The sequence below is a fragment of the Muscardinus avellanarius genome (genome assembly GCF_963383645.1).
Source record: "Muscardinus avellanarius genome assembly, chromosome: 9".
Taxonomy (NCBI): domain Eukaryota; kingdom Metazoa; phylum Chordata; class Mammalia; order Rodentia; family Gliridae; genus Muscardinus; species Muscardinus avellanarius.
In genome coordinates this window covers 48,854,232-48,871,634 of record NC_137795.1, presented here as the reverse complement: position 1 = coordinate 48,871,634, position 17,403 = coordinate 48,854,232, and the positions used below count along the sequence as shown (strand labels likewise).

The window sequence follows — 17,403 nt, the reverse complement described above, 5'->3', positions numbered from 1 at the left end:
AAAACCTTTGTGCATACAAGCCTCCCAATCTTAAAGCCATTAAGTAGCCCGCTGCGACTGTCTGTTGTTGGTTTAGCGCCAAAGGCGGCCTCTGCATCTCCCAAGCCATCTGTAGGGCTTGCCATGTGGTCCCAGCCAAGCCCCACCGCCTCCTCCCTGCACTGAGGCTATTCGTGTCTCTCTACAATCTGTGGTTTTAAAAGAGTTCCAGAGTACAATGGGGAGGGTGGAGAGTGGTGGGGTGGGCAGAAAAGAATATGCGAGTAGTTAGAAACCAGGGAGCCTTTGAGCACAGCTTCCTTGAAGCGCCTTTGTTGTTCTTGGCATTTTCTCCTGGTAATTATAGCTTGGTGTGGACTGGGAAGTCTCAGCTCTTGGCAGCAGGCAGCTCAGTGGGCTGCTGCCTTTTATTTACATTTGATTGTTTTGCATCCACGAAGGGCAGGCCAGGCCCAGCGGCAGAGGCCACAGCCCTGCCCTGGGGTGAAGCAAGGGCAGACTGGGGGCTGGTTTAGCGGCTCTAAGTTTGGGTTCTAAGAAGAGTCCTTTAAGGCTGAGCTGCGGCCTCTGGGTGGAAGGCTGGGGCCACTAGGAAGCCCTGCTAATGTGCAAAGCTAAAGGAGAAAGAGATTTCATCAGTGGCTTACAAGATGCCAGGTGTCGTGAACTATGCCTGTAATTCTAGTTCTTGGGAGGTTGAAGACAGGAGGATCGAAGGTTAGAGGCCAGTCTCAGCAATTTAGAAAGACCCTGTTTCAAAATAAAATATAAAAAGGGCTGACTGAGGGTGTAGCTTGGAGGTGGAATGCTCCTGGGCTCAATCCCCAGCACCAAAAATAAAGTTTACAAGTCGTGTTGTCACTCTGTCCTTTTGTCTTTCTTTCTGCCTTTATCACTCTTCCTACCAAACCCATAAAGTGTTTAATGGACAACAACAAACCAGGGAAGAAAAAAATGTACAAGAAAAAAATGTGTCACGGAGAATTCTAGAGTTTCTAACCTGTCTGTTCCTCGCCATTTTCTCTAGTTCTTTGCCATAGGCATGCATGTTTCACCTTGTAGTAATGGCTCTCTATAAACATTTGATAACTATTATAAATTATAATATATGCTGCTTCATAAACTTATGGTTTGTAATGATTCAATAGGATTCTACTAGGTTCCTATGTCTGAATTCACTTAACCAAGTTTATCTCTGGACACCATTAATTGTTTTTGCTATTAAAACAATATTTCAGTGAATATTTTATATATTCAGGCTTGTCTTTCTTTTGGTACTGGGGATTGAACTCAGGAATATTCTACCTTCAACCTACATTCCCAGCTCTTTTTATTTTTTTGTTTTTGGAAATAGGTCTGGCTAAGCAGCTGAGGGGCATGATAAGCTGCCAAGGCTGGCCTCGAACCTGTGAACCTCCTGTGCCAGCCTCCTAAGATTACCTGCAAATGTCAAAATGTCACCATGCTCAGCTATATAAACAGTTTTTAAAAGTTTACTTCCCTAGGATTAAATGCCAGGAATATCACTGAATAAAAGGCTATGACAACTTTCAGAGCTTTTTTGATTCTTATTGCCAAATTAATATTAAACAAAATTATGATAAGTTACAAGGGATTTGTGTTTGCCAGCTTAACTGTAACCATATCAACATCATGTCTTTTCCTTTAAAAAATAAGAATAAAAGGGTGCTGAGAAGGTCATTTAAAATTTTTTACTCATTGGCTTATTCTAAGAATACCATTTGGCATTGCTCAGGAACATAGTGACGTATTTTTGCACTCTCTGGGGATTTTTTTTTTTTTTTTTGTATGTGTCTGTGTGTGTGCTTAAAACGATGTGTTTGTGTCCGTCTCTGTTTTTTCTCCTTTGCCGTTCCCTCTGTTGTCTTCTCCCCTCCAGTCATCTTTAGCATTTGACTCTCCAGACGGTGCCTGGGAGCTCTTTGGTGGCTCCATGTGTACTCGTTTGCCAGCAGTTACCTAAGGCAAGTTGGAAGAACTATAGATCTCTTTACAACTGTCCCTACACAGGCAATGCGTGGGGAAGGCAGAGGATACTGGAGACCGGCCTTGGACTTAGGAGAAGATGGCACTGGCGCTGGTTGGTGTGACCTGCTCACTCCTCCCACCCCAATAATTGAGCATGAGAGACTCCTTCTGGTCATAGAACACCAGCCCCGAGGGCTCCCCTTTGTTTCCCCATCTCTGCTTACACAATGCCACTCACTATAGACTGCTGCCTTTCTCTTTGACCTACTTCCACCCCAGGCCCCACTTAATTATACTGTGATAGATCTGGCTGTGGTGGCTTCTCCCTCTCTAGCCCCAGTTATGGGACTGGGCTTGCCAGCTTATCTGATAGGACTGGCTCCGAATACCAGCCTGAATCACAAGGTACCTTTAGGATGGTTTCCTGCTGCCAGGCTCCCTAGAGGCTCCACTTTGGCGCTCAGTGGGTGGGCAAGGAGTCCAAGGAGGGGGGCCAGGACGGAACTAGATGTAGATTTTCCTTCTGTTCTTTTTGCAACGAATTTTAGCACAAACTAGAGTACTTATTAAAATGTTTTAAGATAGTGGTATGGTGTGAATGTATGTGTTCCCTTTGAATTTGTCTATTTTAAGTCCTAATCCCCCAGGTGATGGGTTTAGTAGGTGATTAGATCCTGAGGACAGAGACCTCATGAGGCTAGCACCCCTTTAAAAGATGCCCCAGAGAACTATCCTGACCTTTCCGCCATATGGCAGGACAGTGAAACCACTGCTGACCAGGAAGGGGCCTGGTAAGACACCGGATCTGCCAGTGCCTTGCATTGGGACTTCTTAGTCTCAAGAGCTGTGAGAGATGAATGTCTGGTTTTGAATTTTTTCTTTTCCTTTTTTTCCTTTTTTATTTTTATTTTTTTTTTTTGGGTAGTGCCTGGGCTTGAACCCAAGGGCATTCTACCTCTGAGCTATACCCTCAGCTGTATTTTATTTTTTACTTGGAAACAGAGCCTCGCTAAGTGCCTTGATAAGTTGCTAAGGCTGATCTTGAACCTGCGATCCTCTTGTCTCAGCCTTTCAAGTACTGGGATTACAGGTATGCAGTACCACACCTGGCTGAATGTCTGCTCTTTATAAGTCACCTAATTTATGATTTTGTCATAGCAGCTGGAATGGACTAAGATATAAGAACATATTGGGGCAGAAAAACCAGTTAAATAAGAGGATTGTCACTAGAAAGACAAGACCTTCTCATTTTTCAGCTGGTTTTCAAATTTTATTTTTTGTAGTACTGGGGATTAAAGCCAGGAGCATTCTGCCTCCAAGGTATACCACCATCCCTAGTTTTATTCTTTATTTTGCAACAGGGTCTCACTAAGTTGTGGAGGGCCTCCCTAAGTACTTGAGGCTGTCTGTGAACCTGTAATCCTCCTGTCTCAGCCTCCCAAGTACTGGAATTACAAGTGTGCACCACCACGCCCAGCTCAAAATAATTTTTAAAGATTAAGCAAGGTCCATGCCTTAAGCGAACTGCCATCAAGAGTGACTTTCCTAAGGATGATTTTCTCCCTGGGTAATCTGTGGGTTGCTCAAGGGAAGCAGCAACTTTCACAAGATGCTTGATGTTATAGTGAGAAGAGAAACCATTGAATTAGCCACCGGGAGCAGGTAAGGATTTTTAAAAAGGGAGCCATAACACACAAATATAAAAGAGTAAGCACACTACAGAGAGAGAAATGGGGGTATTTTTACCAGAGTTTTAAAAATTATTTATTTATTTATTTATTGCGGGTCTGGGGATGGAACCCAGGGGCATTCTACCTCTGAGCTACACCCCCTGCCCTATTTTTTATTCTTTATTTTGAAACCGGGTCTCACTGAGTTGCAGAGGGCCTCACTAAGTGGCTGAGGCTGGCCGTGAACCGCGATCCCCCGGTCTCAGCCTCCCAAATGCTGGGATTAAAAGCGTGTGCCACCACACCCGGCTTCAAAGTGTTTTGTTTTTTTAAATTGACCACTTTTAGTTATCTCATCACTTGTTTAGAGCTCACTGACCACCTGACCCACAGACTGGAAGGCTAGAGAGATTTAAAGCACCTTCCTACTCATGGCCACTCAGATGGTGGGTGTTCCTGAGAGTGTCTGTTAGGGGTCACAGCCCCTGAGCAACTAGGAAGAGTGGTTGATGTCTGGCTTCTTCTCCATCCAGAAATATGTGCATGTACTTCTGCACTTAAAAAGTGTTTCAGTCTGGCATGGTGGCACCTGCCTGCAATCCCACTACTTGGGAGGCTGACACAGGAGGATCACAGGTTCAAGACTAGCCTCAGCAATTTAGTGAGACACTCAGGAACTTAGCCAGACTCTGTTTCAAAATTTAAAAAAAAATAAAAGGTTAGGGGCATAGCTCAGATATAGGATATTCCTGGGTACCAAAAAAGTTTAAAAATTATTTTTATTAGAGCATGAGTATAATTGTTTTGTGAAGCAACACAGTGACACTTTTTTCCTTGACCTTCCCCAAGGAAGATACCATCACTTAAAAGTTTTAAGCAAGATACAGAGGCACCCACTTGGGAGGTGGAGACAGGAGGATTGCAGGTTTGAGGCCAGCCTCAGTAACTTATTAAGGCCTTATTTCAAAATAAATATAACAGGGGTGGGTGTGTATCTCAGAAGTAGAATCCCCCAGGGTTTATTCCCCAGTACTAAAATGGAGGTATTTCCTCTTTTAGGGTTCTTGTCCAGTGGATTTCAACAAATGAAGTCCAAGGACTAGTGACAGGTATAGAAATATGAAGTTTACTTTAAGTTAGGGAGATATAGACAAAGCAGGTGCTCCCCACAAGGGGGGGTTTCAGAAAGAGTGACCTTGGAGCTCTTGGGAAGTAGGCTTTTTTTTGTGTGTGGTACAGGGGTTCCCGGAAACCCTTCTACCCCTGGGCTACACTCCCAGACCCATTTTTTAAAAATATATTTTTATTTGGAAACAGGGTCTCTTAAGCCAGAGAGGCTGGCTTCGAACCTGCGTGATCCTCCTGTCTCCGCCTCCCAAGCAAGCGGATTACAAGCATGTGCCACCATGCCCAGCTGGGAAGTGGGCTTTTAAACCTTCCTATCTACCCTTTTAGGATTGGTCAGAATCGGGTTTTTGGGAGCCAATGACTTTTGCACAATTTTGAACCTTAATTTGAATATCTGTGGGCTGGTCAGGGCTCTGATTCCCTGGCATCCATCAATCTCTCACCTTCCTTCCTGTTTACCTCCCCCAGCCTCACAGAAGGCTGCAGATGGCCGTTTTCCTTCCTATTTCCAGGTCCCCTGCCCTGCCTCAGCACCACACAAACACACACCTACGAGATCCCAAGGATCAGCACTGCCACAATACACTAGCTTATAATATATATATTTTTTGTGGTACTGGGGATTGAACCAAGGGGCCTCCTACCTCTGAGCTACACCCCCAGCTCTATTTTTATTCTTTATTTTGAAACAAGGTCTCAATAAGTTGCAGAGGGCCTCACTAAGTAGCTGAGGATGGCATGAACCTGCAATCCTCCTGTGTCAGCCTCCCAAGTACTGGGATTATAGTCCTGGCTAGCTCACAATTTTTAACAATTAGAATGCTTGTGAAGATGTAGCATTGTCAAAAGTGTCTATTGGTCAAGTGGGAAATGTTGATTTTGCAATGTTCTGTTTGCACATATTTTCTGGGACGAGTTATAGTGAACCAAATGGGTACTGTGAACTATAATTTTAGGCACAAAGAAACATTACTTATTGGCAGAGCTTCACTCTGGTGAACTTGTTCCTGCCGTTTCTGTAGAGCTAGGGGTACTATCAGTCTACTTCTTTGCAGGGAATATTTAGGAGCAGACCCATAACCAAGAGCTCTTATTTTTGTTCCCCTTGTACTAGCCACTAAGCTCAGCTGTTTTTTATTCATAGTTTTAGTTAGACATCATGTTTGATTTTTAAGGTTGAGAGGTCGGAAATACCTTGGCATTGGCTTCTCGGGGGATGTGCTCTGAGAACAGCAAATGTGGAATGAAATCATTTAGAGCCATATCTAGTGATTACATTTTTAAAAATGCAGCTCATTAGAAGAGGCTAATGGAACCACCCAGCTAGCTGAGGAAATGGACATTTTTGGTAGATATTTGGGAAGAGGAGAAAGTCAGAAAGAGAACATCACCTTGCAGCACATAGCTCTCTACTTGGGCAACCTCAGGAGTTGTGGTAATTTGTTCTGGGAAGGGATGCTCCTGTTTAGAGCATCTCAGTTTAGTCTGGTCCCTTGCTGATTTACATCCACGTAGACATTTTCTATATTCTGTCTGGGTTAGAGGTGGTGGGTTGCTCTATTTTTCTGGGGTGTAAATAAGATCTGATAGTGAGATAGGACCCACCGAGGAGCCAGCTTGGATGCGTGCTTTAGCTCAGCTGGCGGAGCCCTGGCACAGAGTGGAAGAGTTCTCCCTGAGTTGGCCTCCTCCCCTAGGACTTCTGCTGATGAAGCGAGAGGGCCTCTTAGAAATGCAAGGCAGATGTTTATCCCTGGCATGGATTTGCAGATGGACCAGTATCCCAGGGGTTGTTCCGTTTTGTTTTTGGATCAGCTGGCAATCCACACCACACATGGGAAACAGTTCCTGAATGTCACCTGGTGGTGCTTTTGTTAAGAGCTGTGATGGGCTACATTTGGACATTGTTCTGTGTCATCTGAAGAGGCAAAATTATAGTATTTCTCAAGAAGTTATAATGATTTTCCTTCTTTCCGAATCAAAAGTTAAAATTCCTTTTTGTACAGAGAAATACTCGTGGGTTATTCCCTGAGAATCTGACTGCTTCTAACACTAGAACTTCCCAGGAGTGGTTAATTTCATGGACACATCCCTTAGAGGAATCGCTGTGTGTGTGCTTTTAAGCGTTAGGCACTCTTTTTAAGCAGCTGGCGACGTGCTTCTTGAGCTGGTGGTGTTCATGGCATTACTCTGGGTGGGTGCCATACTTGGTGCCTGTCTCCCACTGAGTGCTGAGTGATGGACAGAGTGGCTTTCTTTGCTTCTGGCCTATATTTGAGGAGAGCCGTGGATGTTGTGCCTAGACTGTCAGAACAGGGGTATTCAGACTGCTTTCCCTTCCCCTCCATTCTAGGCTGCATGATCTCAAGTTTTATTTTAGAGCTACTTTTAGTCTCTGGATTACTGAATACGCTGTGGTTAACTTGGTATTTGGGCGCCCTCAAAAATCAGCCTTTTAACCTTCTTTTAAATCACACCCATTTCTAAATAACATTCCCTCTGGTCAGAATCAGGTCTCGGGAACCAAAGCCTCATTGGTGACTAAGTTGGTGACAGATGGTCCTTCATCACCCTTTAGATAGAGTTATGGGTTGAGTCACGGGCTTGAGAGTGAGAGGGTGTCTGGGTTACTTGGAATGCTCAGGCGGTGGAGAGCATAAAGGATCAACTGGGGAACCCAGAAACCTCCTAAGGCTTGTACTACAGCCCCAGTCAATGAACTCTCTGGGGGGCGGGACCCAGGTGCACCCACTGGACAAGAGGCAGGGAATGGAACGCTGGCGGTGCTGGCTTCACCAGGGAAAACGAGTGCTGTTGCTGGCTTGCCCCACCTTTGATCCACAACACGCTCTGTTCTTCAGTCTTCGCTCCCTCTGAGCCTCGCCCAGGCCACCCTCTGCTACCCTCACTTACTCAAATCCACTTCCATTTCCTGGCTGTAGCTACTTTCCAGGCTTCCAAACAAACCTAAAATTTGCAATGATCTCAGAATTTTCATAACTTACAAAACTCTATCACTTACCTAATAATGATGAACTGATTTTTCTCTGTACTTTATTTCTATCAGACATTATAAATATTATAATAGGTTGATCTATTATGAAAAGGCCACTAATTATATATATAATATATAATATATATTATATATATTATATATAATATATCATTGATCACGCCCTGCTTAGCAGTATTTCTTAAGTGGAAACTTGAGGTGTTTTAAATTTAGATCATTTTCCTTTAAATTCGGTGGTTTTGAACCATTTTTGGCCATTACTCCTTTGAAAATCTGGTACAAGGTATAAACTCTCTCTCTCCTCAAAAAGGTACTTAGACAAACACCCTCCTGGAGCTCCAGACCTCCATACTCCAGAGCTGCTCCAGGGCCTTGGAAGCCTCTGTGTGGAGGTGCCAAGAATTCTGTTGTACTCGTCCATTCTTAGCTGACACAGGATATGAGGAAAGGGATTTTTTTTTTTTTTTAAATGGGGGAATGAGTCAGGCCTGGTGGCACATGCTTGTAATCCCAGTACTTGGGAGGCTGAGACAGGAGGATCGCAGGTTTGTGGCCAGCCTCAGCTACATAGTAAGGTTCTATTCAAGACCCTGTTTCAAAGAATAAAAAATTGGGCTGGGGGTATATCTGGCAGGTAGGATGAGCCTGGGTTTAATCCCTAGCACCACAAAAAAGGGGGGAGGAAGAGAAGGAAGGTAATTTGTAGGGATTTTATTTTTGGAGCCACAGTGTTACTTTTCTGGTGGCAAGTCAGTGCTTGGCCTGAGGGGACCAGGCACGAGGACTGTAGAAGGCACCTGAGCCTCTCCCCTCCCAGTTGCTGTCCTGGGCAAGGTCTGGATGAACTGCATCATAGGACTCCTGGGGATGCAGACAGGATCGGTACCTCGCTGACCACAAGATGTCGCTACAGCACTGGCCAGTTTCCTAGCCATTGGCACTAGTGTGCCCGAGTCCAGCCGTAGAGAGCTACAAAGTGGTTGTGACTTCCAGTCAGGCTCAGTCCTGCCGTATGTCTTCAGGGTTTGTTCTATGCATTTATTTCCAGACAAAGAAGAAAGGCAGATTCATTCTAGATAAGGCATATTCATTACAAATAAAAAACGAGCAAAGTAGGTCAAGTGGGGGTCAGACCTGACTTCAATGTTCCCTTTCCCCCGGAAACAACACTTCCTTAGCTTTTGAAATTTTGAGATTTTGCATTTGCTTAGTGTGATGTTTGCTACATTTATTAAGTAATAATAATAATGACGATGATGATAGAGAAGGGATACTGGCTGGCTGGGCATTCCAGGCTCCTAAAATAAGTTCTAAAATATTATCATGTAATTCATCTTACTGGCTCTTCAGAATCCACTTAAAGCAACTATGACTGTCCTATCAAGAAAAAATTAGATAACATGCTTGTATTTAACATTAGAAGCTGGGCATAGTACATGCCTGTAATCCCAGTACTTGGGGGGCTGAGGCAGGAAGCTTTCAGTTTTGCCACCAGCCTCAGCAATTTAGTGACCCCCCTCCAACTTAGACTATGTTTCAAAATAAAAAATAGGGCTAGGGGTGTAGATCAGAGGTAGACTGCCCCTGGGTTCAATCCCCAGAACCTCAAAATAAATAATATTAGGGCACTTTTTTGACCGAGGTATATTTTATTTAAATTCTCCTTATTTTCTTGCAATTTAGCCAAAGTCTATTTCCTTAGTAGGCAGTAAATCACTTTGTTGTATGGCTACACGTGGCACCCCTGGCCCCAGTCAAATCTCCGTAAATGTGTGTATTCTGCAAGATTGTATCATAAGTCTGTCTTCCTTGGTTTAAAAACCTAATTTTTGTCAGCATCCTTCAACATTAAACACGTGTTGGTATTGCATTTTATTGTTATTATTTGGTACTAGGGATTGAACCCAATGACATTCTACCTCAGAGCTACGTCTCCAGCCTTATATTCATTTTAAAATAGGGTCTTGCTAAGTCGCTGAGGGTCTCACTGAAACAGATTGGTCTTGAACTTGCAATTTTCCTGTCTCAGCCTTCAAAGTACTTGATTTACAGGTGTGTACAACTGTACCCAACTGCATTTTATTATTACAAGATAAACCTATTCTTCAGGATAGTGTAATTATTAATCAGGCCACATCTCTGCTGGGAGTATTTGACAACTGAATGTGAAGCTAGTTCTTCCTCTTTTAAAAATTGGATCGGTTAGCAATCTAAACCATAAATGGGAAAGAGTCCTTTAATGTTACCTGGTGGTCCTTTTGTTTAATAGTTGCGATGGGCTGCATTTGGTTATTATGCAAGCTTAGCAGGAAATCAGGCTTATTCCACTTCAAATTTTATGAACATTCACTGACTGAATGTGGCATTCTCTACACCACCTAAGTCATAAAAGTGGGTCTTTAGGGAGGAAATGGCTGGATGCATGTAATACAGGCTTCCTGCTAAGCTGAACCCAGGGAAGGCCTGCTGTTTTGGGGAAGACAGCAGCAGTTCTCTCTGTTGGAAAAAAGGGATAGAAATGAAGCAGAAGGGCCACACACTTTCTGTTTTAGGCTTCCCATGGGTACTAGCTGCCATCCTCTGTGGGGAGCGTTCAGTCAGGACTGCTGTCAGGGAGAGCTGCCGCAGTGAGGCCTGGCTGTGGGTATTTTGAGCCACAGGGTCTATTTCTCACACTCACTGCTCTTTCTGTCTCCTGCAAGGTTCACAGCCTCAAGGGCTACTGGGCAAAACTGAACTCCAACCTAGAGTATGTGAAGTACGCCAAGCCGCACTTGCGATACACCAACAGCGTGGTCAGGAGAGAGTGGCAGAACCTGCTGTCGGAGGAGGTATGCCTGGGTGGAGGAGAGCGGGCCAGCGGAGCGTGGAGTGGGCCGGTCACTGGCGGCTCTCGTCCCGTTGCCTGCATGTTTACACTGCTGCCAGTGCTCTCCCCACAGGCGGCAGAGGAGCTCGTGATCTCTGTGAGGAGGGATCCAGATCGCAGGCAGGCTAAGGGGCAGGCACACAGCGCATTCACAGAAGCGCCACTATTAGCCACGACTCCGCTGTGTTCTTGGTTTAGTTTTATAGTTAAAAATTGATTTGGGGAACTCTAAATGTTGCCAAATTAGTGGTTGCCAGAGCTTGGAGGGAGAAGGGTGGATGTGACTGACTACAGAGGCCGGCGCACAGGACACATCTGGGGTGGTGGAATAGTCCTGTATCTTGATTGTGGAGGTGCATTGTGGGATATGAATCTACTGATGTGATAAGATGGCACAATTATGCATAGACTTACTGATTTTGATGTTGTAAAGTAGTTATGTAAGATATAAATGTTGGGGGAGACTAAATGCCGGTTACACGGGATCTCTCTCTGGTGTTATTGTATATAGTTTAGTGTTATTGTATATAATTGATTTTCAACTTCCTGTTAGTCTATTATTTCATAATGAAATATCTGTTATATAAAATATATGGTATATATGTTTACCTATATTTTTAAGTATATTAAAATTTTTTGTGTGTATGTGGTACTGGGAATTGAACTCAGAGATACTCTGAGCTGCGCCCCCAGGCCTTTTAATGTTGAAATGGAGTCGCTAAGTTGCTGAGGTTGGCCTTGAACTTTTGATCTTTCTGACTCGGCTTCCCAAGTATTGGGATTATAGGTGTGCGTTACTGTGCCAAACTCAGAATAATTTCTTTTTGTGGTACTGGGGATTGAACCCAGGGGCTCTGAGCTATACTCTCAGTCCTATTTTTTTTTTTTTTTTTTTGGTGGTACTGCGGATGGAACCCTTCTACCTCCAGGCCACACTCCCAGATCTATTTTTATATTTTTTTATTTGGAAACAGGGTCTCTTAAGCCAGCGAGGCTGGCTTCGAACCTGCGTGATCCTCCTGTCTCTGCCTCCCAAGCGCAGGGATTACAGCGTGAGCCACCACGCCCGGCTCTCAGCCCTATTTTTATTCTTTATTTTGAAACAGGGTCTCAGTTGCAGAGGGCCTCACTAAGTAGCTGAGCCTGGCCATGAACCTGTGATCCTCCTGTCTCAGCCTCTCAAGTACTGGGATTACAAGTGTATATCACCACGCCGAGCTATAAAATGTTTTTTAAAAAATTAAATCTAGATGGTCTCATTACCTGGAAAGTATTTCTTCTTTCTGAAGTTCTTACCTACTTGCATTCTGTCTTTGATATTAAAAAAAAAAAAGCCACAAAACCTTCACCTCCCACACTCCGGAAATGTTTTCACTCCTAGAAATTGGGAAAGAGAAGGTCCACGGCCTACATGAAGAGCATCCTTGATAATGCAGTAAAGTAAGTCACTGGAAAGTTCTGGTATCTGTGAGATAGTGTTTTTTTTTTAAACTCTTGTTGGGTTTCTTTTGTGGAAGTAGCTCACTTATGTTGTATATTCGTAGCAAAATAATACTGTCAGCTTCATGGATGCACCCACTTGGGCCCTGTTCTGGACCAGGTGCTGAAGTTCCCTGTGGGGAAGCTTGTACATTAAAGCTTACAGACTTGCACTCTGGGATGGACGGTTTATAGTGGATATATGGCAAACAGATCTCTTATTAAACGAGCACTTTTGAGGACAAGGTTGATTTTTAAAACAACTATTAGTGGGCTGGGGAGCTTGCTCTTATTTGAAAGCTCATTTTCTGGATAGATGAGTCATCTCAGGACGCTAAGCGGATAGGCCCCTTTCCAACCTCTGTTCTATTTTCTGCCTCCATTATTTCCAATAAATGGAGCTTCAATTGTTCTAAATTATTGCCACCATTGGCACCGAAGGGCTTTGAGCTGTTATAATTTCCCAATGTGGCTTATGCTACATTGGTTAAAGTTTGAGGTTTACAGCAGCCTGAGCACAGTTTCTGTAGTAGTTTTGTGTCTTGTTTGTTAAAGGAGTGTATCTTTGTACGGTGCTATGGCTTTAATATTTTTTAATAATGCTTCCTGTGTGAATAACATGACTAATTTCTTTGCAGGGTGATTGCTAACATAGAAACAAGGAATGTAGGTAAGTAGAGATCCATGATAAAGCTTTCTGGATTGCAGTGCTGTTTGTGACAGTGTTTTCCCGCCAGTGGGGGTTGGAAAGAAGATGACTTCCAGTAGTGTGATGAAGGCAGTACCCTTTGATACAGCCTCGTTAGCATGACCTCGGAGCCTGTCTGTCTTGCACCAGGATCCAGGTGTACCTGCTTAATGTGAATTTGCTGGAGGAGGCCCTGGGTGGCTCCCTGGGCCTCTGGTTTTCACTGTTTCTCCTCTCCTAGTTGATCTAATTAACGTGCTTTCTGGCTGTACCCACAGGGTGCACTTTGGCAGTGCCTTTGGCCTGGGGCCACTCTCCCCAGCTGTCTTATCACACAGAGTCTTTGGCTTGTATGTTCCTTTCATTTTACTTCAGACTTGGGCAATATGCAGGGCTAGGTACTGGGGTGCAAAGACATGGGGCCCCCAGGTGAGCGGTGTGGTTCCAGGAAAAAAAACATGGTTCTCAGGAGCTGTAGACAGTTGGGCTTACACACCAGCTGTGTGTTCTCGGGCAAGTCATCTATCCCTTGTGCACATCCTCATCCTCAAGGGTATGGAGGAGAGATGAGGACCAGCGGGGTAAGGTGGAGAGCGCCTAGCACAGTGCTTGGTTCCTGTGGGCACCTGTATGGCTGCTTTATTATTAGTGTGTGAGGAAGAAATGCTAACACATCACTTCTAAACCAAGTAGCAAGTGTGATGTAGCCCCTGGATGCAGGGGCAGGGGTGGCTGGAAGAGGGGCACATAGCCAGGTGGAGGGATCTGGGGGGAAGGGTGAGAGTTGATCCAGGTACAAGCCCTTTTTGTCGTTGTGGGGAACACCGTCGTGCTTCATAAACGTCAGCCTTCATTATTAAACTGGTTTTGATGCTCCACTCCTGTTTATGGACTTGGATGGTTTAGGTATACATTGGGGTCACCTGAAAGGAATTATTTTAGTGTCTAACTACACCCCCCCCCAGCTGTGCACGTGGTGCAGTCACCCACGATGGTGAGCTTGTGCCTCTGCTGGTGTTTCCAGGCCGTCTGAAGCTGGGGCTCCGCCCTGCACGCAGGTGAATGTGCGCGCTCCAGGCTCACCTTCCTCGGGTGCAGGCAGTTTCGTGATCCGGGCAATGGGCTGGGCTAGTCAGGGTTTCAGTCGCATCCACCATTACTGGACTCATTCCTTCTGAATGCACTTTAAGACACTTGCCCTTTCACTCATTGGGTAATTTCCGGGCTCATGTTTTGAGTTATTTTGTCTTCATTATGAAGGTTGTGTAGGATAGAGAGGGAGGCTCTCTCCTGAGGAGCTGAGAGGTATCCATGCCCTCCCAGGACTCATGGGCAGGGACTGCTGTGCCCTCTTATCTGGCAGGGGCCCCAGGAGCTCTGGGAGAGGAATAGCCACCATGCAGGAGGGTTGTTGGGGAGAGTTAGGGCAGTTCTTCCAGCACGACCACTGGCCTGCCCCTCTGGGGTTGTTGGTACAGTGCCAATCACAGTGGAAAAAGTGTCATTTGATTTAACCTTTTTGACTTGATAGCTTTTCGGTTTGAAAACTTGTTCCCATTATTGGCCACAGTAATCAGTTGGTATCCATTTTTCAGTAACTAAGTCACTGGACTGTAGGGATCAGACAGTAGAGGGCAGGCATGCAGTCCTACCACCGAGCCCTGCTATCCCTCAGTGGATGGCCACCTCAGGGCTAAGGGAGGTCCCACATCTCTGTCTCCGGTGAAGCAGAGGTTCTTAGACAGTGGGGAATTTTAGTGTTGAAGAAAAATCCAAGTCAGAACCCACTGATGCCGGAGCAAGTACTCCTTTGCTTGCTTTCTTTCTCCATCTTCCCTCTCTGTTTCACAGAGCTTGCTCTCTCTGTCTCTGTCTCTGTCTGTCTGTCTGTCTGTCTCTCTCGCACCTGAGAGATAAGTTCAGCTAGGAGGACCAGGTCACACTTCTCCAGTGAAAACCTTTCATCCAGTGTAGAAGTATTATGACTTCCCAATGACTCAGGAAGGAAAACACAGGCTGATTCGTTTTCCTTCTTACCCATTTCCTAGACACGACCCTGCTGACCCCTGCTCTATTTAATTCCAGAGCCAAGACTAACGCTCCTCTTGCAGGAGGAAGACAACCACCAGAGGCTGCTGATGGGGCTGGTAAGTGGGCCTGAGGCAAGGGGGAGGGGCTAGTCCATGCTTCTCATTCTGATTGGATTTTCCACTTACTCTTTCAACAGTTGTGGCCGGCCCTGTAGGCTCTGTGTTTAGTGTGAAGTAATAGATATGTATTTCTCTTAGAATAGGTAGCCTAATAGAAGAAACACATTAATTAATCACACCAATAATTTTGTAAAGATAAACCATAATAAGGAACACACAGCATTGAGAATGTTTATAAAAAAGGGAAAAGTAGCCGGGCGTGGTGGCGCACGCTTGTAATCCCCGCGCTTGGGAGGCGGAGACAGGAGGATCGCGCAGGTTCGAAGCCAGCCACGCTCTGGCTTAGGAGACCCTGTTTCCAAATAAAAATGTGAAAATAGGTCTGGGAGTGTAGCCCAGAGGTAGAAGGGCTTCCAGGAACTCCAGTACCACCAAAAAAAAAAAAAAAAAAAAAAAAAAAAAAAAAGGAAAGAGTAATGTTTTGTGGCATGTGTATTTGGGGTTTAAAATACAATAGAATAAAGAATTCTTTCTCAAACCTTAGTACAAGAAGGAAGAAAGAAATAGAAATCAACATAAATTAGTTGAAGGGCAGAACTGGTAAATCTAAAACCTGTAAACAACAATTGAGACAACTATAAAGTCTAATAAAATATTTTTAGTACCCTGCAGACTTAAAAATGGGATAAAGCCTGGCATGGTAATGCACTGTAATCCCAGTGCTTGAGACAGGAGAATTGCAGGTCACAGCCAGCCATAGCAATTTAGTGAGAGCCTCTCAACTTAGTGAGACTCTGTTTCAAAATAGAAAATAAAATAGAGCTGGAGAATATCTCAGAGGTAGAAAGACTGAGTTCCATCCCCAGTACCAAAAATAAAAAAGGAAGAATGGAATAATCTGTTACTTTAGATGAGGCAAGTTTAAAAATAGGAAGAAATATATGTAAATTCATATTTATGCCCTTAATTCCAGTCAAAGAGTTTTCTTGGATAATAGAAATGACAAAACTTGATCCAAAAATAAATAGAAAAGCTGAAAGTATTATATCTATGAAATAATTTGAAAAAAGTATCAGATTATCTTCAAAGAGCCCTATATTCTTTCAAACTTTCAAGCCAGATTGTCTTCATGCGATATCAAAATACTTTTGGGAAGAAGAAGGCTTCACAGTCACTTTAAAGAGCCTGCATAGCTTTAGAATCAACATTTGCCAATAACCAAGTTTATTCATGAACATGGATACCACAGGCTTGATTCAAATACTTTCCAGTGGTCTCTTGATACCACAATGTAGGTAAGTAGGGTTCTTCCCAGGAATGTTTTACATTAGGAAATAAATTAATAAAATTCATCAAATTACAAGAACAAGAGAGAAGAAAAGATAATCCATAGGTGCTAAAAGAGGATAAAAGTCAAATTCTACCTCTGAAATATACTCAGTAAGACAACTAGTCTAGTATGTATGGCCAACATCTTTATAGTGAAATGCTGGAAGTGTTCCTATTAAAATCACAAAAAAGTTAAAAATTCTTGTTATTTTCACAATTATTTAACATTGATCTGAAAATTGTAGCCAGTACAATGAGAAAACAAAATAAAGGCAGATGCTGTGATTGCTTAATACAACAAACAAATAATCAACTGAGAAAATTTAAAGTAACAAAGAGCTAGTTAGTAAGCTGGAAATTTTATGTATATTTATGAGGACTAAGCAGTTAGAGATGATGATGAGGAGCCTTATTCTATCTTGAACCCTCAGTGTCTAGGTTCAATCAAGATGCAACCCGAAACCGATGAAATTTCTCTGACAGTCAACTAAGTAACTCACTTGACAAATTAAAGAGAAGTGCCATATATAAATGTGTTGTTTACCTACATTAATAGAAACAATATGGTGGGTATATAAAATGCAGTTAGTAGACTCCAGTTTAAATTTGAATTTTTAGTATAAAATTAGAGTATGTGTGTGTGTGTGTGTGTGTGTGTGTGTGTGTGTGTGTGTACACGTATGTGGTGGTACTGGGGATTGAACACAGGGGCATTCTACCTCTAGCTACACCCTTTGCCCATTTTTATTCTTTGAGACAGGGTCGCACTAAACTGTGGAGAGCCACACTAAGTAGCTGAGGCTGGCCACAAACCTGCGATCCTCCTGTCTCAGCCTCCCAAGTACTGAGATTACAAGTGTGTGCCCCCACAGCCAACTTAATGTGGTATTTCAAATCAATGTGGAAAGAAATAATTCTTATCAATTCTCATCAATTGCTGATGGTTAAGTTTTTGGAAAGAAATTTAGATTTCTTTTACCCTAAATACCACTATTTAAAACTATACACTAACAGGTAGATTAATTTAGTATAAAATTTTAAATTGTGTGAAAGAATATGAATAAAATGAGTGGAGAGTTAAAAAATAA

At 43.6% G+C, this 17,403-nt stretch overlaps 1 protein-coding gene across 1 annotated transcript in view; it reads left to right on the top strand.

Moving 5' to 3' along the window:
- Nucleotides 1–17,403, top strand: part of GSAP (gamma-secretase activating protein) — a gene marked incomplete at both ends in the record, with an annotated part of 101,003 nt that overhangs the window by 63,742 nt on the left and 19,858 nt on the right. Inside the window, 4 exon segments of the mRNA XM_080701053.1 lie at nt 10,503–10,631; nt 12,051–12,109; nt 12,787–12,818; nt 14,922–14,983. Coding sequence (XP_080557179.1) covers nt 10,503–10,631; nt 12,051–12,109; nt 12,787–12,818; nt 14,922–14,983 — 282 coding nt within the window.